The sequence below is a fragment of the Poecilia reticulata genome, linkage group LG11, assembly GCF_000633615.1.
Source record: "Poecilia reticulata strain Guanapo linkage group LG11, Guppy_female_1.0+MT, whole genome shotgun sequence".
NCBI lineage: Eukaryota > Metazoa > Chordata > Actinopteri > Cyprinodontiformes > Poeciliidae > Poecilia > Poecilia reticulata.
Genome location: NC_024341.1, coordinates 11,952,395 through 11,972,922, shown reverse-complemented (window position 1 = coordinate 11,972,922; position 20,528 = coordinate 11,952,395). Strand labels below are relative to the sequence as shown.

Here is a 20,528-nt window from a genome sequence, read left to right as displayed (position 1 = left end):
ACACACACACACACACACACACACACACACACACACACACACACACACACACACACACACACACACTAACATACCATCGCCCTCCTCCGTCAGAATACTTTCACTATGTTCTATTTTAACTTGATCTCCGTCCAATTTTGGCACGCCAGGCTCCATCTTGACTCCGTCCAGCCTCACAGGAACCTGCAACACGTGCAAATTGAAACAAGAAGAAACACCCAACGTGATCGGTGAATGTTCTCACTAATTTTCCCTCTCTCTACCTGAATGGAGCTGGAGTCAAGTCTTTCCGCTTCCATTGGATCTATTTGATAAAGAAATTGATCAATAACACACAGCAGGATTCAGACAGACGTTCTGGAGTAATTTATGTGTTTGTTTGGTTTTTTTTTTTTTACCCGTTTGTTCTGGCTGGTTGGATGGATCAGAGGTTTTATACAGCAAGTCTTCCTGTGCTCTGGAAAACTCCTCTGAAAAAAACAAACAAAAAAGTCAAAACACCTTACCCGAAGCTTAACACCTCACATCGACTCAAACGATTCTCACCCAGCGCCGCCTTCGCTGCGGCCGACGCCACACGCGGATCTACCACAGACGCCAGGAAGGCCACGGTGCTCATGACGGGGTTTTCCGACTGGCTAAAAGGCACGGGCTGATACGCCAGCGGCCCCAGAGAGGCCGACGAGTCCTCCAGGTAAGGGTCCTCGATGGGCAAACGTAGAAAGTGTAGGATGCATTCGTCCTGCGTTCTGGAGCCTACGTGCTCCGATACTTTGTTCCAGTCGTCCCTGTACACTTCTAAGGCCTGACAGATTGAAAGATAAAACACATTTCTGTGTTAGATGGCATGTACCGAACAGGGGAAAAAAAGGTGAAAAAGCAGTAAAAATTAAATAAATATTTGAAATATAGAGCCAAATCATTTATCAAGTATGGATCCACAATGGCGTATAAAGAAATACAACTTTTCAGTCTCACCTCCAACAGTAACAGTGTCTCCTGCTCTGTCCATTCTCGTCCTGCGTTTGCTCCTTTAGTCTATAAAAAAAAGACGAGGCAAAAAGTTTCAGACTTAAAATTATCGCGTTTGATAATATATAGTTAGTTACAGTTATATATAGACCTTTGGGTGTTTCCTGGCATAGATGTCGGTGCGCAGACCAAAGTTCTGGTAGTCTGAAGGTTTCTCTCTGCTCTTCTCTGGGAAATTCAACATGTGCTGCGAGGCAGACACCTGCGAGAACAACAGTCGTTACGACGAAATCTCCAAAAGAAAATCTGGAGACGCGAGTCCTGCGTAAGAGCAACGGAGCCGACCTGAAGGGGTTTGTGCTGCAAGGGAGCCAGCCCGGTCGGCGTGTCGGCCAGGACGTTGAAATGAGGGGTTGGAGGAGGTCCCATGGGGAGGGGCCGGCTCTCTGCATCCACTTGGTAGTTGATCAAACCCCACTGTTCTAAAAAGGCATGAACCCTGGACACAGATAACATCTTACTGAAGCACAGACGCCACCGCGGGACTTCACGCTCGTACGAAACCCTACCTTATAAGGGCACAGACGTCTCCAGTGAGGTTGCGCCTGCAGGACGTTGAGCTGAGGTAGTCCTGGGGGTTGAGCCGGTACGTGTCGATCATGAAGTTGCGATACGCCAGGAAGCTAAAATGCACAAGGGACAATCAGACCTGAAATAAGCTTCGCCATCATTGTAGCGTCGTACGAAGACGGCGGAGAGTCAGAGGCACTCACATTTCAGGAGTTTTTGATTTGTTCTTTCCGCTGAAGAATTCAGGAAGAGCACGTTTCTCTATCGAGTGAATGCTGGAGGAGAACGTTTACACGGATATCTTTTAGAAACCGTGAATTTATGATGACAACGTAATTGAAAGCTAAACATTTAAAAGTCGGTGAAATGTTTACCTGTTGTAATTGAACCACGATGTGTAGCTTGGTATTATGATATGATGAGTTTGTTCAGTGATATTGTCCTCTCCCTCTGATAAGCGGGGGATCTCACTTCTTCCCTCATCTTCTTCCTAGACACATTATTTCACATAAATATATTAATTTGACTTTTCAACAATATTCCATCCTCTTCTCTATTATAAAAGTTTTCTATCACACACACAGGATACTATTAACACTGAAAGAAAAAGAAAAGAAAAAAATTTACCCTTCCTGGAAAGTCATCTTCTTGATCATCTGAAATAAAATCAAGAATGAACATTAAATGTGTGCACATAATGGTAAGTCAATGTTTACATTTTTTTTGTGTTTAAAGCAACCTTACCGAGGTCAGCCATGATGCCTCCCTTCACTGGCGTATTCTCACTATCTTTCTTTAGGTTCACTACACAAGTTGAGTAGAAGTTGAAGACAAAATTAGATTAAATATCTAAAATAATAGTTTTAGATATTTTTTCACTAGATATGGATGTTGTTTTAGGAGTTTTACCATTCTTGGGTAGAGTGACTACTTCCATGTTTGGCACAGGTGTTGGGTCCTCCATGTCTTTGGTCAGGTCTTCTTCTGGCTCCTCTTCCTGTTGGCCGCGCCTTCTCCTGTGTCAGCACACGCACACACACATATTAAATCTTACAACTTAGTTTGTGGTTGCAAACCAAAAACATATGTGTGTTTAAATGATACAGTCAACAATTACCCTTTCTTCCCTTTTTTTCTGCCATCAGTGGAAGGTGAGGGCGAGCGTCTTCTCTTTTTCAACGGAGTGGACTTGGAGTCCTGCGGGAAAACAGTCAGGTAGACGCAGAAAAACTTAAATCAGGAGCGCAACCTAATTTGACAAAAGCATTAACAATTTCATAGGATGAATAGAATTGGAATCAAAACAAAACACCGAGAATGTACAAAAATATATATTTTTAATTGCCATAATTGATTTATAACACTCGTAATTGTGTGTTGTTTTTTTTTATGTTGTCTTCACAACGTTTTGGATCTAACTAAAAACACAACATTAAATGCGAACAAATTCACACAAACCTGATCTTCTTGTAGGTGGATTCGCTGTCGAAGGATGAGCGGCAGATTCCTCTCATTTACACAATAGTCCTCCTCATTCATCCACTCATTAAACACGTCTGTGTCCAGAACCCAACCAGCATGAACCTGAGCACACAGACACACACAAATCTTTAAAAAAAATCCTCATGAAAGGAGGAATGCATAAAATAAAAGGTAGATCACAAGTTATTAGCTCATTTAGAAAGTCATTTATGCTACCATCTAGGACGTGTTACTATTAATTATCCTCTCCGCTGCCTAGAAGTTGAGTTGTTAGCATTTTAGCAACTACAGACATCCAGGCAGAGGTATCTATAGATTTGTTGCGAGATTGCTGCTACAACCTTAGCTTCTTCAGCTGTTCTGTGTTTTCCACTTAAAAGTTTTAATGTGAAGGCTGACATTCTGCAGAGCTCAAAACTAATCTTTAAACACACATAGTGACAAAGCTTTGTCAACATTTTTTCATTTCTGTGCATAGTGTCCAACTAACCCTCCACGGCCTCTCTACATGCGGCACGTCTTCGACGTCTCCTTCCACATCACTTGAGGACAGCCAGCTGTCATAACTGTTAAATAGAGTCACATTCTTTAAGAGTCAAGTGAATATGGCAGTGGGTCCACAAAACCTGCTGTGTGTAACCTTTTTGTTTGCGCACATTTTTTATAAATAATGCCTCCTGAAGTCATTTATGCTTAGAGATGTATTCTCTTCCATTACCTGTCAGGGTGCATGCCCCAGTGGACCAAAACGTGTTTGTCCTTTCGCATAACAGGACGCATCCACTCGTCTAGAAATAAATGTGAATGGAAAATTGAGTAAAAAAAAAAAAAAAGTTTAGAAAATGGTCATATTTCACATATCACAGATATGTGGAAGAAGATTCTCTCACTGACCCTCCTCTGTGGAAGCAAGTGAGCCGTATACGTGATGAGTGGCCATTATACTGTCCTCGGTAATTGCACCCTGTGGAGAACAAAGTCACTCATATCAGAGCTAAACAGTGCTGATATATCCTGACAAGAAATATAATCTCTGTTCAAAATGTAAGGAAATATTTCCTCCATTACTTTACAGTTGGGATCGCTTTACCTTGTGTTTGATGATGATGCCAGTGAGTCTGCTGGACAGCTCCAGGTCAACAGTAGGGTCAATAAATACCACAGGGATGGAGACACAGTTGTTCTGATGACACAAAATGTCCACAGCCGTTTAATATAAAATCATTTGTATAAATGTCTGTGAGTTTTCTTACACGTCTGCAGATTTGATACCTGGATTAAAGCTTTTTCAATCACACCAAACATCTCAACGTTTCTCTCAGTTCTCGACGGATTCTGCAGGTCAAACCTTCTCCTGTGTGAAGATAAGCAGGTGACAACATCAAACATCTCTGTCTGGGAAAGAGATGGATATGAAGGAGCAAAAGCGTAGGATGCTTGTTACCCACCAGCCCTGTTCAACCTTGAATTTGTAAGCAGTGCCTAGGATGTGACCGAGTCCGCCGCCTGGTTGCAAGTCCAGGAAACAATGTGCCTGCAGAGAACAGATCAATTTAGCTACCCAAGTTTCAGTAAATGTTCATCATTTACTCTGATGATGAAATCTTTAAGGTTTATGTTAGAAAAAAACGAACAGAAGTTTCCTTTAGAAATGAAAATTTCCAATGGGAACGGCAAATATTTCCTCCTAACCATCAAGGAAACAAGAGCAGATTAGTTTGCCATTCTGTACCCATTTTGGATACAAAATGGAGCTGTCTGCAACAGCTCCATTTTGACTGTGTGCCAATTAGTACCAGCTTTGACAACCAACAATTTGAAGAAATCTTATACCTATATTCTGTTATCAGACTAATGCGGTCTGATAGGTGGCTCTGATATTGAACATCTAACAACAGGGGGTCACTTAGAGTTATTTTAGTTTGATCAGGCTGCATAATATTCCTCTTTTATAACAGTTGGCTTTTTGAGGTTGAACCAGAACCTAAATAAATAAAAAATAGGAATGAAAAGACATCAGAAAATAATATAAATTAATATACAAAGGATAAATCAGCATGTTTTAACATCTCATCTTTTTGCCTGTAGGTGCTTATTACTTTCACATCACCGCTAATTCGTTGATATTTACATAGCAACTAGCAATACCAGCATAAATTTTAGGTAGCAAGAAAGGCAGCAAAAGTACCACTGAGGTGGGAGGTTCGTTTGTTAGACAACAGTCAGAAGAAACAGTACTGGGATACTCACTGGAAGCTTTGTAAGAGCAGGGTTGGGAGCTTGTCTGCCAAAGGCTTCCTCCTGGAACTGGAGAAGCTGCAAGGTGACTGCAGCCAGGACCTGACAAGATGGAGCGTCCACCAGCACATACTAACACAAAAACACAGATTTCGAGAGGAGAAGAAGGCATTGTTCCATTAATGGTTTTGTTAAATAGAAAAAAAAACAACGTTAATTTCTTACACTTTACAAGCAATATTCCCAACTTATCGGAAGAAATTAAACAACGAATATAATCTTAAATTTAGTTACACATCTGGTCGCTACTTTTTCCTATTTTTTTGCTAAACGTTAAAGCGGTGCAGCTCTGTAATCTTTAAAAGAAAAACTGAGCATCCCCATGTGGAGTTATTCAGCAGAAGAGATTTGTTTACAGTGTGTCTACAGGGTTACTACTAGCAGGGGGCGGCTAGCTTTCCTCCTAGCTACCTTTTTGTAGTGCTTCCCGATCCACTGTCGCACCACCTCCAGCTGGGTTAAAGTGTCCGGACTCTCCCAGAACCGAGCAGAGGGACTGCTGTCTTTTTTGCGATGCGCCAACGCTTGGTTTGTCCCCGGAAAGCCGAGGTTTGTTCCTCCGGACATTGTAGCCACTGCAGTACGGTATAAATTTTCAAACACGAAAAACACGAAACTGGCTAGCGCGGTTGCTAGCGGTTTGAGTTCTCGTCTTCTATCGCGAGATTGCAGCTCTACCGTAGTGAAATAATGGGTAATTTTTTTGTAAAGGATTAGTCTTCCATAGACGGTCTGTTTTTCAAATTTGTTTGTTTGTTTTTTATAGTGGTGTGTTATTTTTCTTTCAAACTTTGTTTGGAGAATGAAGAATGAAAATCTCAACAGATTTATGTCAGACCACACCTTTATTTTGAAATGTAACCAATAAGGAAGTAAGTTCGCGTTTCAAGAAAACAAGTTAAGTGGCACATGTACTGCTTCCAACTCCCTACCTGCAGTTTGTATAACGTAGTAAGTATAAATTACTTGCTTGGGATTTGTGCATTATGTTGCTGTAGTTAATATTGTTGTGTCATAATTCGCGAAAACAACCAGAAATGTAACAAGAGAAAATAATCTTAGTACTTAACATTCTGCAAAGCGCACTAACTAGTTGTTATTATCCTGTATTGATCTTTGCCCATGCATCATTGTTCCCACTGTCGTTCACACGTTTTTGCTTTAATCTTCATTTTGCAGGCACTGTGATGTCATGGGTGTTCAGGGGTTGACAACATATGTGGAGTCCAACAGAAACTTCCTTCAAGATGTGAGGTTCAGGGATAGTCGGCTGGTTATTGACGGCTGCAGTCTATATTTCCGCTTGTACTTCAACTACGGATTTGATCAGCAGCATGGAGGAGACTACGATGCGTTCGCCTCCTTTCTCAACGAGTTCCTATCTGCTTTGGAAACTTGTAACATCAAGCCCTATGTGGTGCTGGATGGGGGTAAGGATACAGTTGCTGTCAGTTCTTTCAGCTCATGACTGGCATGTTTAATTGACAAGTTATACTATCAAGCAATACAAAACGCAGCTTAGTTGATCACCCTTTCAATGTAATGTTGTGGCATATGCCTATTACTTGTCTCTTTTTCTGATAACTGGTGAAAAGACTTTAAATCACTGAAATGGTATGAGCTCAAATAATCATCCCTCCAGAGTGCAGCATGATAAATATGTGGCTTAACATGTTTGAGCTGATGTGATGTGTTTGGTTTTCTGTAATTTTTCATTTTTCCTTTTAGAGGGAAAGTCCTGTCTTTTGGTAACATTTATAATAAGCTATATATGGGTATGACTGAATAATAAAATTGACTTTGCACCAACAGACTTTATTAATGCAATTTTTTTAAATCATATTAAGGGATGGACCCAAGTGACAAGAAGTTTGCTACTCTGCGTCAGCGTCTGCAGTCCAGGATAAAGGAGGCAGACAGCATTTGTCATGGTCGCAATGGCTCTGTCCTCCCAATCCTCGTAAGGAAAGTCTTCATTCAGGTCCTAAATCAAAGAGGAATCCCGCTGGTGCAGTGTCCAGCAGAGGCAGACTGGGAGATTGCCTGCTTGGCGCGCCAGTGGAACTGTCCAGTACTGACAAATGACAGCGACTTTTACATATTTGACCTTCCAGGTGTGTGGCTGAAGAGAAAGTGTTCCTACATTGTTGATGATTCAAATAACCCTTTCTAATAACTTGCACTTTGTTGTTTACCCTGCGATTGATGTCCCCTTGTTTTCTCATCTTTTTTTTAATTTATTTTTTTTTATCTCAGCTGGTTATCTGCCACTTCATTTTTTCCAGTGGACCAATCTTAACGGAAAAGCTTCTCAGCGCTACATCCCATCCCGATGTTACACCACTAACAATCTGTGCCGCTGTTTTGGGGGCATGAATCGCGAGTTGCTGCCTTTGTGTGCAGTCCTAACTGGTAATGACTACGGTGCTCCAAAAGAGACAGAGACCCTCCTGGCTCTCGTAGACGTGAGTGCATTAGGAAGAGGCGGTGGCCGAGGCAGGGGGAAGGCACCTGCTTCTCGTGTCGAGGGCATCCTCATTTGGCTGTCATCGTTTCCAAATGTGACGGAGGCACTGAAGGAGGTTAGCAGGTTAATGGATGGAGCGGCTGGGGCAGGCAGGAGAGGACAAGGAGGTGGGCTCAGCTCCAAGCTGTTGGCTGCTATGCAAGAGTACAACATCAAGGCTCAAAGCCCTCTTGCTCCATGGTTCTCCAAAGGTACGTTAGCTCCGAAGGGGAAGACATCTGGTCTGGCACAGCTGCCAGAGTGCTTGTCTCTGGCTGCAGCACGGGGACAGCTGTCTCCTTTGGCTCTTGACGCTTTTGTCATGCAGAGGGTCCTTCTCATCCCGCAGGTGGAGAATAGCAAACTAGCCAGCAGCCACTGTAGTTCTAGACCAATACGTCAGGCTGTGTATGGGATTTTACTGCAAAAAGCTGAAAACACTGCTAGCCCAGCGAGTGGCGCACTGCTGGCAAAGGCAGGACAAGTCCAAATGCAGGGAAGAGGAAGAGGTGGTGGAGGCAGGGGCCTGCAGGGACCAGAACACGTGTTCAATGCAGCTCCAGTACAAACACAGTCACATGGCTCTGGTTCTCCAATTTTCGTGGAAGAGTACGACCGTTTGGACCTGAAACTAAGCAAAAACCAAGTGGAATCAGTCATCCTCTGGAACCACATACATCTGGATGGGCTCAGTCAGGTAAACACATTTTGTATTAATTAACTGTATTGCAGGTTGTTCATCAACTAGTTGGTGCAAAATGTCACAGTGGGAGGAAATTGTACAAGATCTCTTTAATATTTTTACAAAATTGCGCATTGCTTGCATAAAAAGGCAAACTGTTCCATGCTTTTGCTAATGCAAAAGCTCAGTCATCTTTATATTCCCATCTGGAACTTGGGATATCTTAGACAAACCAGCTGGCTGACTTCAGTCCCTTTAGTTGTGGTGTGAAGGTTTAGGAGAACTATTAAATAAGGCAGGGTAAGATTATTTAAAAAGTTAATAATTAACATTTTTAGGTCAGTCCATTGTTGATGGCAGGTTAAGTTCAAATGCAGGGAACAAAACTGAATAGAAGTGTGTGGTTGTATTGTGAAAAAGTTTGAGGGTGCTTTTGCAAATCTTTTGGATTTTGAAGAGTTTAAACTCTTTAAAATATTGATTTCAATTGTAAAATAATTCATTATAAAGTAAGTAAAAAAAAAAAAACAGCCATTTTTTAAATCTTCAATACATACAGATTTGAGTACAGGTCTGTTCCAGTTTGAATGACTTGACTTTGTTGAAAATGTTTGCTCTGCTCGACTCATTAGCAGCCTGAAAAATCTTAACTTTTGACTAATGGAATGAAAAAAATCCCCATTGATATGACTTTGGGTTCATCTGTTGGGCTGTTTCTTGTTTGACTATGGTTGTTTTTCATATCCAGGCTCCTGCTGCGGTGCGCCTTGGTGTCCTGTTCGAAGTCTTAGGTGTGACGCAGTCGGCCCTGGCTCCAGTTCCTCTCAATCTGCAGCTTGCCGTTGCTGTGACTGGATTCTGGTTGCGTGAGGCCACACCAGCGCCTTCGCAGCCCCTGCTGCAGGCTTTAGTGATAGGCATGATTTACGGAGAGTTGACGTCAAACAATCAGCCTGGAGCGCCCCGCACAGTACCTGTTGGTTAGTTGATTTGAAAATATGCAGTTCGTCAAGTCAAGAGATCTGCCTCTTAACGGGTGAAACGTTCTAGCCCCACAGCTAAACTGGGCCGCTGAGCGAGGTTTTCTGTCAGCGCTAGATCGCCAGCGGGTGAGATCTGGTGAAAGACGAGGAGTGGACGTCGGGGCGGCCCACTGCCTCAGCCAATGGCAGTCCTGCCTCTGGAGTGCCCTGTGCCTGAATCAGCTGCTGCTGGTGCCACTGCCCGAGCCCAACGTGTCTTTGTAAGAGGATTAAAACATTTTTCTACATATTCAACCACCTGTTGAGGTACGAGCTAGATTTCCTGTAATGAAAAAAATAAAATCCTTCTTGCTTAGGTTGTTCAGCGGTACCTTGGTACACGGCCTCTTCAGGTACCTGAAAGGAGGCTGGCCTGTGGAGTCTTTACTGCCTGGTGGATCTTTATCTGGACAGCTCTGTTTCTGCCTGCTGGATGCTGTGAAGGACTGCAGCCTCAAGACAAACCCCTCCAGCTTCGGATCAGGCAAGAAGAAGAGAGGCAGAGGCAGAGGGAGGCGAGGGAGAGGCAGAAGAGGAGGAAGAGGACGGTCTCAGGGTGGAGGGAGGGGTTCAGAGGAGATAAACAACAGGTTTGCTCTCCTTATGAGTGAGGAAGAAGAGGAGGAGGATTGATAGAGAGGCAGTGAGAAATGCACAGATCTAGAACACCATGATCAAAGGTTATTCTTTGGAGAAGAATAATATTTTTAATCTTTGCCGTCATGCTTTGCACTATTTTAACCTCTTCCAGTGATACGCAGGTGCTTGTGTTTTAAGTTTGAAGCAGCCATCTAAAATGTGGTGTATAAACTTCTCTGATCAGCTGTTTCAAACCACGTGCATCATTTTACAAGCATTTTTTAATACATAGACTAATTATATTTACCCAGTCATGTTTGCTTAAGGACTGAACACTGAATGCAAAATAATAGTGTTTTTATTATAAAGGTAATAAGAGCAATGCCAGTAGGAGTGAACTAGAAACGGGCCAATCAGGCTTTGTCTGGCAGATGAGGATTTTCAGTTTTATTTGAGGTCTAAGCTGCTGATTTGGGTTATTTATTCAAAGAACACCTAAGAAGAGAAAAATGTGCTTAATGTTCTGAATGAGTCCATTCAGAACCACTGATTTTTACTCAACAAGATCGAAGCATGTCCGATGCATTTAGAAACTAAAAAATGTGGGAGTTATGGGAATTGTCAAACAGAGCTGACGATTGGATAACGGGGAAATTTTAATTGTACATCTCTTGTATTGAAAAAAAAAATCTACTGCTGAACTTACATTTTTTTACACCAAATGTGGTGCTGTAAAAAGTGACAAACTACCAAACAGTTTTGGCAATGATGGGATTTCTGAATTGTTTTTTTTGTTTGTTTGTTTGTTTGTATTTTTACACAATGTTATTGGTCAAAATTTAGAAGAAAAAAAAACCTGTTAAAAAAAGTACATTTTTTGTGCTCTAACTCTTGAAAATATCAACAAGCAAGCAATGTTAAGTGGCAGCTAAAGGGAACAACTCCAGATCAATTTTCCGTTTTAAACCCCATTGACTTGTATAAAAAGCACACACCTCAACCAGGATTTTACATTTTGCAGAAATTTTACAACATAGTCCAATTATGATTTGACTCTGTTTCTGGTGCTCCTACTTTGGGAGAGTCGTCTTATTATGAAATATGGCAAATAAAAATAAGTATTACTGACCTGGTCTTGGCTGAGCAGATTATAGTGAATTACTTTAAAGTCATCAGTGGCCACAGTGGGTATGATTTGACACATGACTTCCATGAAAACTGCAAAAGTAAAAATAAAAAAATAAAAAATGGCAAAGGGGCAAGATGACCACCACTATTATGACTTCTGCGATTTATGAATACACAAGAATATTTTACACATTTTTAAGACATTATTTCTTCAACGTTAATTCATGTGGTGCTGTCTACAATTATGTGTTAAAAATGTACATGAGAGCAGTACAGAATTTACATTCCTATTTTTATTCCCATTGTTTTACTTGTAACTACAGCTGAAAATAAAATGTTTACACATTTTCTTCAAAGGCCTGTGTGTGGTATTATTTATAAAGCATTAAGATGGCACTAAAGCTTTTGCTTGAAATAAAAGAAAAGCGCAACACGTAACATAAACAAAACTGCATTTTTAGAGTGAATATAAATTGACAATTAAATAATATAGTAAAAACATGTCTGTAAGAGGACATTCATACAATAGTGTGAGCCATCAAACCACGACTGGATCTTTCTGGGTGGGGGAAAGAAACAACAACAAAAAAAAAATACCCTGCCTTTTGTGAGTTAAATCGGTTTCTTTCAAAACTGTAAACATACGTTCAAAAATTTAAATACACTAGATAAGATTCTTTCACTACGAGGGGGATGTGGAAGGGGCTGAGGAAGAGGACGCGGCATGCGGCTGGGAGTCTATGAGGTCCATATCTTCATCTTCGTTCACTCCACACGTGTCGATCACGCAGATCAGGCAGCTGGTGACGGGGAACGCTCGCACCTTGCTGCACGTCACCCACCTGACAGCAGGAAAAGATGAGGACGATGTGAATCGGTTAAGGGTCTAAAAAATGCAACGCAGAAATGCGCATATGCGCGAAATGAAGACAATCGAGTCGTGCTTCCACACAAAAATCTCAGAGCAAAAAAACAAAGAAACAGCAGTTAGAATTTCCTGGAAAGCAAGCTAAAATACCAACCTGTCTGTTTCGGTGTGGTACTCCAGGACGTGCCCGAGCCGTCCCACCCCCTGGAAGCCTGCCAGCACATAGACTGCATCGCCGACAGCTGCACACTTTACCGTCACGCCCCGCCACGGCATTGGTGAGGCAGCTCGCCACTCGTTGCTGGCAATGTCGTAGTACTCCACTGAATCCAGTCCACCTACAAGAACACAAAAACATCCTTGTATAGCAGCTGCCCTGACGTACAGTTTACCAATCCTTACTGGTCTCCCCGTGGTGGTCGCAGTTACCCAAAGGCCCCTGTCCTCCCACAGCATAGATCCTGTTGTTGACAACCACCAGTCCATGGTTCTTCCTGGCCTCTCTCATGCCACACAGCTCTCGCCATCTGAAATGTGCAATTAGGGTTTAGGAGAAAATAGTTGCCAGCTGGACAACTGCTGCTTGTTCTATTTTAATAGTTACTGGTTTGAGAAATCCTTTCTGAAATTTACTAGATAAATAAAAATAAAAAAAAAATCCTCAAGTCTACTCTGCATCAAGTTAAATTGTAGTTATTCTTGGACTTCTGGTTGAATGTGCTATTTGAATGTGATTCAAATGTAATTTTCAAAAACTTGAAGCTTCTTCTCTGATGCAGGGCTGTAAGAACAAAATGGTTGTCACTCTGGTTCTTGGAGCTCGTTCTTGACACATGGTTTGGGGAGACTTTTTTTTGTGGTGCAATGTTTGGCAGCTATTATATACAGATGCTGCGGTAAAAGTGACTTTTAAGGACTTCACAGGAGTTTTTGTGACATAACAAATGACCTGGCCAGAGAGAACTTTGTTCTTGCCGCCTCTAATAAAAACAATTATCTGTGTTCAGAGTCTGTATTGCCTTTGAACCTAACTGAGGTCTAATTTGCTGCCATATCAAACTCTACTGACTAACTGCTCTTTCTGCTGCCAAGATACATAGATATGAGGAAGCAGTAATTGTTACTGATTAGTAAACTAATGGAATTTGACCCACTAATTATTTAGTGGGTGATACTATTGATACTATACGAATAAAATAAATAAAGCAAATATCTAAAATTTACATGAGTTAAGGGAAATATGTGCATGTTTGTAGGAATATGCCAAAATGTCATTCTTTTGTGTCTGTGGGCAAACCATCACATCCGATTTAACTAATCCATGTTAAACAGATAAACATGAATGTGTAAATCATCCACCCTGTTAACCTCAAAATAAACATAGAGTAAGGAGGAATGAACTAATTTTGAGCCACATTGTCGGGAGAAAGCAGTCCGAGGTCCTGAAGCTTCTAATTTTACATGTAAGATGAATTAATCAAGCACATTTGGATACTTTCCATCTCAGCGCCTCTGAGAGCAGCCGAGCTGTACTTAGTTTTTCCACTGACTACAAAGACATGGAAAGTCATGGAAATTTCCCTCCCCCTCTGAAAGAAATTTAGCAATCTTTTTTTTTTTACTACACAAAGTGGGTTTATTATAGCCTTTCACAATCTTTGGAATGAGAATTGTTTGCGTCAAACACACAAAGGTTTAGCAGACACAGGGAAGAGCTGAAAGAGGAACGGGGTGGAGGCTGACTGCAATTGAAAACTAAGAAACAGTTTGTCTCTGAGGGATGTCCTGAAGAGAACGAATGGACTGAGCACGTTGGACTCTGAAGGAAGTCTTGATTACACTCTCCGTGTTGTGGGGCGATCCTCTCCTTTTACCAGCAATTAATTAAACCTCACGAAACTCTCAGCGCTTCACCGTCACTGATTAATTAAACATTTTCGCCACTCTCTCTATCCTTTCTCCGCCACATCGTACTCACTGCTGTGTGCCGGGGTCGTACACCTCGCAGTTGTTGAGGATCCTCCCGGAGACGTTGTTGCCCACCGTTCCTCCACAAACATAAATGAGTCCGTTGGCTTCGACGGAGCCGTGGCTGCAGCGGGCCAACAGCATGCTGGTCTTCACCTGCCACGACTCTGTCCTCGTGTCGTAACATTCAAAAAGGTCCAAAACCGAGCTGCCTGCAGACGCACACGCAGACAACGCCGGAGTCCAATGACCACAAGCCTCACACATGCAACAACTTCAACTAAACCACTGCATTCACTGTCTGCATCCCCATAAGTAGAAATAAAAATAACTCAGTCTAACGTCTGAAAGGTTTTTATCCTGCATCTTGACCCTTACCCACTTCCGATCCGCCTGATGTGTAGATTTTGCCCTGAGAAGCGCAAGCGGCCAGGCTGTCGCGAGGAGTGGGCGGACCTAGCTTGGAATACCAGCTGTCTTTCAGGACATTGTAGCAGTCCATCCGCTTGATGGGGAACAGCTGCGACCCCCCCAGGATGTACACCACGTTGTCCCAGAAGACGGCGGTGGCATCGCGGCGTTTCTCAAAGGGGCAGCGGATGTCTGTCCAGGTGGAGTCCTGCATGGAGAACACCGACGCCTCACCAATATTATTCGAAGAGACGTGATTTTATGGAGATTACTCAAATGATTTTGAAGGATATACCTAGCAAATGCTTCTGCACCAACATCATAGCACTCGTGCTCAGATGTGATTTCATATATATCCCTAATACCTTGGGGTTGAAGTAGCGGCAGGATTGAGGCTGCGAGCCTCCGAACAAGGCGATGCGATAGTCGTGCTTCTTGCGCCGTGGCCGGCTGCTCTCTCCCAGGTCTTCCCGGTCCTCCAGAGACAATAGATGGTAACGCATCCCGCCTTGGAGAACAGAAGTGGGACGCTGACGTCAACCAAGGTTATTCTTTTGAATAAAATGCTTATCCATAATGCACAATTTTGTTTAACAAATAAACCCCTGCTCTCTTCCTACTCACTGATGACCATCTTGAGGCACTGCGGGTTGTCCTGGATGAGCGGCTCTGCCTGCACGGTCTTCGACAAGAAGGTTTTGGAGACCAGAGGGAAGCGAACGCACCCCAGCACCTCCACCATGTACTGCTCTCTGTTGCACACGTCATATTTCAGCCAACGCACCGCCGCGTCATAAATCTAAAACACAAACGTAAAAGCACATCAGAAAAACAAAGTCACCACGATCAATCTATAAATTGAAATTGTGCGTACCTGAGCCTCTGCACGAACAGTGAGCTTGTCTTGGTGGAGCAAATGTGTGAGCTGTGTAACGTCCAGCTGCAAGAACTCATCCAGCTTATAGACTTCTGTAAAATGGAGCTCGAAAAAGTCCTCTGCTGCGGCCTTCAGCTCAGGACAGTCCATGCAGTCTGCTAAGGCAGAGATGCCTGCACAAGGACAGAAAGACAAACCAGTAAATACAACTCATCGCCGTAATTTGTTGGAACTGGGTTTGTATTTCAAGCATGTACCCAGGCAGTTTGTGGCGTCGATCTGTCCTTTAAGGAACTCCACACACATCTTCTTCACTGGTTCAATCTGGTACTGGTTGGCTGCGTCCAGCAACGACTGAACGTTGCTGCTGTTCACAGAGATTCTGACACACAAAGACGTATCGGGGGGGGAAACAAAAACACACAGAACATAAGCCTCATTTAGAAACATTTGGACTTTCTTTAATAAAATGCTATGAATATAACCACTGTTCCCTAAAGAAGAGGAACAAGGTACAACACATAGCTCCAGGAAGGGAGGTGAGTGAGTGCCCCCGTTTGTTTATGTAGGTCCTTCAAGCAATGTTATGCCATTTCTTTCGAGATATCAAATCCCTTTTAGAACCATTATTTATATCCAGGTGGGGCCTGCCGCCCATTATTACCCGTCATTGTCCAACAGGTGTGATTCAAGGTGTCTTCAGTCAGGCCATGTGGGGGCGTTATATGAGTGTTGTACTGAGTGGATCGACTGAAAGGGAACCACAAACTACATATTTATGACAAAGCATGAGAAGACATCTTATGGCAGAATCTTACCTTGCTGTGTAAATGAATTCAATCAACAGTTCAATGATCTCGGGCTCAGCACTCCTCAGTTCCACCTCATGAGACATTGATTCCATCATTCTGGCTGGACACGAGAAAATAAGTAATGCAAAAGAAAGCCAAACCAAACATTGTGGGATTTTTTTTATACAAACTCTTTGTACTAAGCATAGACTTTCATTGGACGGTTTAAAAATGCAAAGTTTTTAAACTTTGCAATATTAAGAAACAATATTTCCCAGTATGCACAGGAATCAGGCTAATCATGAGAATATATTTAAAGTAAATTTGAGTGATCTTACGGAAAAAATCCTGTTTGTAGCTTTAAACATAATTTGCAATGATGTGGTGCAGAATCTGAGATTTATTTCAGTCTTTGTAAAACATCCATCTCAACATGAACTTTTTTTTTTGTATGTGTCCGTGTGTGATGTTTACTGGTGAACATGAGGCTGAAGAAGTGGCTGGCAGCAGCGAGGACCACTCTGTGGGCAGGAAAGTGTTTCCCCTGAACCACCAGGGTCACATCACAGAGTGTACCCTTGAGGTAAACACCAAACACAATTGGGTGGTAATATATTAAAACAGACACATCTCCCATGCAAAGCCAGTTTAAAACAAATCTTTGCACCTGCTTTCTCAGAATGTTCATGCCTGCCATGATGCCGGACAGCTGCCTGTATTCTTCTTTGGAGGCACACTTCCTCTCGCTTTTCTTCTTGGAGCTTGCTGCCTTCTCCGGAGACGCTACGCCCGTCATGTCAGATAGGTATTTTTCTGACTAGTTCACGTAAAGCAACAGCAGGCTCACTGCCAGCGGTGTGTAGCTTTTGTTGTCGCTCAGCAACCAGCCAGCGTTGTTCGTGCTAACAAAGACAACAACTTGTTTTCAATTTCTAAATTTAAAAACGAATGTTAGATGTCACTTTTCTTAATGGGGTGACTAGGACAGAACCTAGACACTTATGGGAGATTGAGCATTAATTTAGTAAGATAGTGCTCAGCTTAGCTTTGTATCTCCCTTCTCTTGAAGTCTTCTTCTCCATCGTCGAGGCTGCATAGAAGTTCCAGAGAAGGCATTATGCTGCCCCCTTCGGTTGAGTTTAATAAGAACAACAAATATTTGTGTGATAATTTAAATAGATTTATATACATACGTATAAATAAATAAATAAATAAATAAATAAATAAATAAATAAATAAATAAATAAAAAAGAGTTGGAGATTACTGCTCTGAGAGACACTTACATGGATTTACATAATCCTCCTAAATTGTTGACGTGAAAAAAAAAATTGTGCAACTTTTAAGGAAGCTTTGGAAAACATTTTTTCACAAAGTAATCAAATAAACGTGAGTCTTCATCCAATTCTGATTTTCACAGATGCAGTTTTTTTTTAACAACTTTAATTATTGATAACTGATAGGGGCAAGTATATGTTATATGTAACAGTTTCCGTATTGGACAAAGCAGTTGTTTAAAGAAATTCTTACATTTTCTTAACCTTTTGGGACCTAATTGTTTGTATGATGATTAATTTTGTCTGTTGTGGCTGTGTCTGTGTATTATTTTTTTTCCCAAGTTTATTAATTTTTACAAATTTAGCAACATTTACCAATAAAATCCATGAAATGCAATAACAGTTTGGACTGTCATCTTGGTGGTCATATCCGTCGTCGGTGCAAATGCAAGCATCAGGCCTTCAGCGTTTTCACATTGCGTGTGTGTGTGTGCGTGCGTCACCTGACGCTCACCTGTAGTTACAACGTTCAAGCATAGCGCGGAAGATTTTTTTTTTTTTCATGGCCCGCGTGACACTGACGTCATGTGGAATGTGGACGACAAAAACTTCATGAACACAATAAGTGACCTAAAAACAAGCTAAAGGACACAAACGCTGGTGAAAATGCTCCGTCTCCTCTGCTGTTGCTTTGTCTCCAGCGACAGTCTCGGCGAGGTATGCTGTCGATACATCGCACCGAAGTTTCTATAACTTCTCGCGAGTAAAATGAAACAAATGGAGAGATCTGTCTAGCTTCAGTAGTTTTCTCTCGAACGTTTTATTTGTACAAGAAGAACTATATATCACGTCCATGTATGTTTATAGGAGATTATTTTTTATTTTTTTTGCTTGAGAGGCTGTAAACAAAACTCACTTTAGATCTAAATTTCATAATAGGTTTTGCTGTTCTTGTTGTTTTGCTACAGTACAAGGCATATTTATTGACATCCTTGGTAAAGATTAGCAGAATATGACACTAATATTTTTGAGAGTTGAAATTTTAACTTCAGCAATTAAATTTTTTTATTTTTTACTTTTTGCAGTGGGGGAAAACTCAGCAACTCTGACATCAAAACTTGGTTGTCTTTTTGCCATTAGGACAGCATTAGTTTCTCCTGTAAAATTATGGACATTAGGTTGACCTTTTTTCTATCAAAAATCTATGAATTGTAGATCTAGGGAGTGAGATTGCCAGAAAGGAGGCTGATTTTTACTCTTCTGATCTACTTCTGTGTATATTTAACCATATTTTTTTAATGTTCTGCATAAGATTATGCTACAGCAATAAAATATATTTTTTAAATCTCTCAACACATCTTTACAGGGGATTAATTAAATGAGACCAACACTGTGTTTTTATAAATATGAGAGAACCATCTCTGCTGTTTCAGAGGCAGCCTTTGTTGCAGCCTGGATCTCCATCTGAAGTGACTGAAGCTGAATCAGCCAGACAGGCCCCCTCAGCTCACAATGGTAAACCAGGTCTGCGTTTCACATCTGCGCTGAAATGTTGTATGAATTCCAGAATCTTCTATTTCACGCTTTTCTTCTTGCCTGCTGTCTTTGTGTGTCTTTTGTGCGACGTCCAGATGCGCCGACAGTGAAAAGGAGTGGAAAGCTGGTGATGAGACGGGTGAATGTGCCAGAGTTGGATCAGAGGTTTACTGACATGGCAGAGATCTTCAATGAGCAGCAGGAACACTATGAAGCCATGGTTGGACACATCAGAAAGTTGAAACAGAGCTGCGACAGTACGGATGTTGATAACCTGGCTTTTGCTGAGTGCATAGGGGCGATAAGGAAGGAGCAGGGTGAGCAGCAAACAATTTTTGTTTAAAGCAGCATGATAAGCAGGTGGTTCTTTTTTTCTGTTGGTTGATTTAATTTCTGTCCACCTTTCTGTCGTCAGAGACCACATACAGGGTGTCTTTGAAGATGAAGGGCTATGACTTCTCCCTCATATTGGATCCTGTGGGCCCACAGGGAGAAACTGAGGAGGGACCAGTGCCTCTCGCTCTGCAGAGAGCCCAGAATGAGTTCAGGGGTATTTCAGACAGCGCCAAAGCCACCGTCTCAAAGGGTGCCAAACTCTTTCAGCTTTTGGACTGGCTGCTCCGCAGCAACAGTCAAATGGTTGAGCAAGTGAAGGGAGCAGCAGAAACCTACCAAGAACAAGGAAGACTGAATGACAACCTGGAAGAGAATATCAAGGAAGTGAGAAGGGCTAAAGAGTTATCACAGAGATACAGGAAACAGGCAGATGAAGTTTATACTGAAGCTGCACAGATAGCAGGGATTGATGTATAATTTCCACAGTTTTTAAATAGTTCATTTAAATAAATTTAAAAAATCACTTATCTTTGTGATATTTGTTATTATCTGGAACAGCTGAATTACAAGCTTAGTTTTTATTATTTCACTTGTGTAATTTTTTTACACCGCTGTCTTATTTCTTTTTTGTTCTATATTTGCTTTATTTCGGTTTTGTTTTTGTTTCAGTTTTAGGCCCTGGGAAATCTTCAAATGTCCAGATATTTAATAGATTCGAAGATGCTTTTAGTCACATTATATTTTTAAATGTTTATTTTTTTATTCCCTCCTCTTTACATGATTCATGTTGAAATAATAAATAATGATGGCCCTAAATAGTCTTAGAAATTAACTTACTGCAACTAATAAAAGCGGGCTGCACAGTGGCGCAGTTGGTAGAGCTGTTGCCTTGCAGCAAGAAGGTTCTGGGTTCAATTCCCAGCCCCAGTCTTTCTGCATGGAGTTTGCATGTTCTCCCTGGGCATGCATGGGTTCTCTCCGGGTACTCCAGTTTCCTCCCACAGTCCAAAAACATGACTGTCATGACTGTTAATTGGTTTGTCTAAATTGCCCCTAGGTGTGAGTGTGAGTGTGTGTGTGCATGGTTGTGTGTCCTGTCTGTGTTGCCCTGCAACAGACTGGCGACCTGTCCAGGGTGTACCCCGCCCAAAACGTTAGCTGGAGATGGGCACCAGCAACACTCCCAACCCCACCAAGGGACAAGGGTGCAAGAAAATGGATAGAACT

The 20,528-nt window shown here is 41.9% G+C and overlaps 4 protein-coding genes across 9 annotated transcripts in view; 2 read left to right on the top strand and 2 right to left on the bottom strand.

The window, feature by feature from the left end:
* The window catches only part of smarcc1b (SWI/SNF related BAF chromatin remodeling complex subunit C1b), a 7,871-nt gene extending 1,883 nt beyond the window's left edge, over nucleotides 1-5,988 (bottom strand). The window contains exons 1-23 of the mRNA XM_008421774.1: nucleotides 5,734-5,988; nucleotides 5,275-5,394; nucleotides 4,473-4,558; nucleotides 4,297-4,378; nucleotides 4,115-4,207; nucleotides 3,919-3,988; nucleotides 3,743-3,812; nucleotides 3,515-3,590; nucleotides 3,001-3,126; nucleotides 2,660-2,739; nucleotides 2,452-2,558; nucleotides 2,287-2,346; nucleotides 2,170-2,198; nucleotides 1,917-2,032; nucleotides 1,746-1,817; nucleotides 1,542-1,655; nucleotides 1,318-1,471; nucleotides 1,124-1,234; nucleotides 979-1,038; nucleotides 547-805; nucleotides 399-470; nucleotides 264-304; nucleotides 75-183 (exon numbers count right to left, since the gene is read on the bottom strand). Of these exons, the coding sequence (XP_008419996.1) occupies nucleotides 75-183; nucleotides 264-304; nucleotides 399-470; nucleotides 547-805; nucleotides 979-1,038; nucleotides 1,124-1,234; nucleotides 1,318-1,471; nucleotides 1,542-1,655; nucleotides 1,746-1,817; nucleotides 1,917-2,032; nucleotides 2,170-2,198; nucleotides 2,287-2,346; nucleotides 2,452-2,558; nucleotides 2,660-2,739; nucleotides 3,001-3,126; nucleotides 3,515-3,590; nucleotides 3,743-3,812; nucleotides 3,919-3,988; nucleotides 4,115-4,207; nucleotides 4,297-4,378; nucleotides 4,473-4,558; nucleotides 5,275-5,394; nucleotides 5,734-5,889 (2,263 nt within the window). The 5' untranslated portion in view covers nucleotides 5,890-5,988. The remainder of the gene's footprint in view (nucleotides 1-74; nucleotides 184-263; nucleotides 305-398; nucleotides 471-546; nucleotides 806-978; nucleotides 1,039-1,123; nucleotides 1,235-1,317; nucleotides 1,472-1,541; nucleotides 1,656-1,745; nucleotides 1,818-1,916; nucleotides 2,033-2,169; nucleotides 2,199-2,286; nucleotides 2,347-2,451; nucleotides 2,559-2,659; nucleotides 2,740-3,000; nucleotides 3,127-3,514; nucleotides 3,591-3,742; nucleotides 3,813-3,918; nucleotides 3,989-4,114; nucleotides 4,208-4,296; nucleotides 4,379-4,472; nucleotides 4,559-5,274; nucleotides 5,395-5,733) is intronic.
* On the top strand, nucleotides 5,792-11,595 carry aste1b (asteroid homolog 1b). Of its 2 annotated transcripts, none has more exons than XM_008421776.2 (7): nucleotides 5,792-5,871; nucleotides 6,502-6,752; nucleotides 7,170-7,436; nucleotides 7,579-8,525; nucleotides 9,259-9,490; nucleotides 9,561-9,753; nucleotides 9,850-11,595. In XM_008421776.2, the coding sequence occupies exons 2-7, from the start codon at nucleotides 6,515-6,517 to the stop codon at nucleotides 10,163-10,165; spliced, it is 2,193 nt and encodes a 730-aa protein (XP_008419998.1). In that variant the 5' UTR covers nucleotides 5,792-5,871; nucleotides 6,502-6,514; the 3' UTR covers nucleotides 10,166-11,595. The 2 variants fall into 2 exon arrangements, with proteins under 2 accessions (XP_008419998.1, XP_008419997.1); XM_008421775.2 differs by lacking the exon at nucleotides 5,792-5,871 and adding an exon at nucleotides 6,053-6,273.
* Nucleotides 11,513-17,266, bottom strand: klhl7 (kelch-like family member 7). Of its 4 annotated transcripts, none has more exons than XM_008421779.2 (12): nucleotides 16,822-17,265; nucleotides 16,629-16,731; nucleotides 16,182-16,275; nucleotides 15,621-15,745; nucleotides 15,361-15,536; nucleotides 15,111-15,285; nucleotides 14,852-14,994; nucleotides 14,454-14,715; nucleotides 14,086-14,287; nucleotides 12,537-12,634; nucleotides 12,262-12,445; nucleotides 11,513-12,081 (listed from the first exon to the last, which is right to left on the bottom strand). In XM_008421779.2, the coding sequence occupies exons 1-12, from the start codon at nucleotides 16,948-16,950 to the stop codon at nucleotides 11,922-11,924; spliced, it is 1,851 nt and encodes a 616-aa protein (XP_008420001.1). In that variant the 5' UTR covers nucleotides 16,951-17,265; the 3' UTR covers nucleotides 11,513-11,921. The 4 variants fall into 4 exon arrangements, with proteins under 4 accessions (XP_008420001.1, XP_008420002.1, XP_008419999.1 ...); XM_008421780.2 differs by having other exon boundaries at nucleotides 14,454-14,694; nucleotides 16,822-17,264; XM_008421777.1 differs by having other exon boundaries at nucleotides 16,629-17,266.
* A 740-nt stretch (nucleotides 17,267-18,006) lies between these two features.
* LOC103472276 (uncharacterized) lies at nucleotides 18,007-19,815 on the top strand. Of its 2 annotated transcripts, none has more exons than XM_008421782.2 (4): nucleotides 18,007-18,146; nucleotides 18,863-18,944; nucleotides 19,061-19,282; nucleotides 19,381-19,815. In XM_008421782.2, the coding sequence occupies exons 1-4, from the start codon at nucleotides 18,096-18,098 to the stop codon at nucleotides 19,776-19,778; spliced, it is 753 nt and encodes a 250-aa protein (XP_008420004.1). In that variant the 5' UTR covers nucleotides 18,007-18,095; the 3' UTR covers nucleotides 19,779-19,815. The 2 variants fall into 2 exon arrangements, with proteins under 2 accessions (XP_008420004.1, XP_008420003.1); XM_008421781.2 differs by having other exon boundaries at nucleotides 18,863-18,953.
* The last annotated feature ends 713 nt before the right edge of the window (nucleotides 19,816-20,528 follow it).

Bases quoted from the DNA above. Each gene is read 5' to 3' on its own strand.
- klhl7 (XM_008421777.1), bottom strand. From the start codon at position 16,950: ATGACGGGCGTAGCGTCTCCGGAGAAGGCAGCAAGCTCCAAGAAGAAA. The intron at 14,288-14,453 runs GTAAGGGTCAAG...GTGCGTCTGCAG, and splicing joins ATCAGGCGGATCGGAAGTGG to GCAGCTCGGTTTTGGACCTT. The intron at 12,635-14,085 runs GTGAGTACGATG...TGCACATTTCAG, and splicing joins TACGACCCCGGCACACAGCA to ATGGCGAGAGCTGTGTGGCA.
- aste1b (XM_008421776.2), top strand. From the start codon at position 6,515: ATGGGTGTTCAGGGGTTGACAACATATGTGGAGTCCAACAGAAACTTC. The intron at 8,526-9,258 runs GTAAACACATTT...TTTCATATCCAG, and splicing joins ATCTGGATGGGCTCAGTCAG to GCTCCTGCTGCGGTGCGCCT. The intron at 9,491-9,560 runs GTTAGTTGATTT...GAAACGTTCTAG, and splicing joins GCCCCGCACAGTACCTGTTG to CCCCACAGCTAAACTGGGCC.
- LOC103472276 (XM_008421781.2), top strand. From the start codon at position 18,096: ATGCTCCGTCTCCTCTGCTGTTGCTTTGTCTCCAGCGACAGTCTCGGC. The intron at 18,147-18,862 runs GTATGCTGTCGA...CTGCTGTTTCAG, and splicing joins CCAGCGACAGTCTCGGCGAG to AGGCAGCCTTTGTTGCAGCC. The intron at 18,954-19,060 runs GTCTGCGTTTCA...TGCGACGTCCAG, and splicing joins AGCTCACAATGGTAAACCAG to ATGCGCCGACAGTGAAAAGG.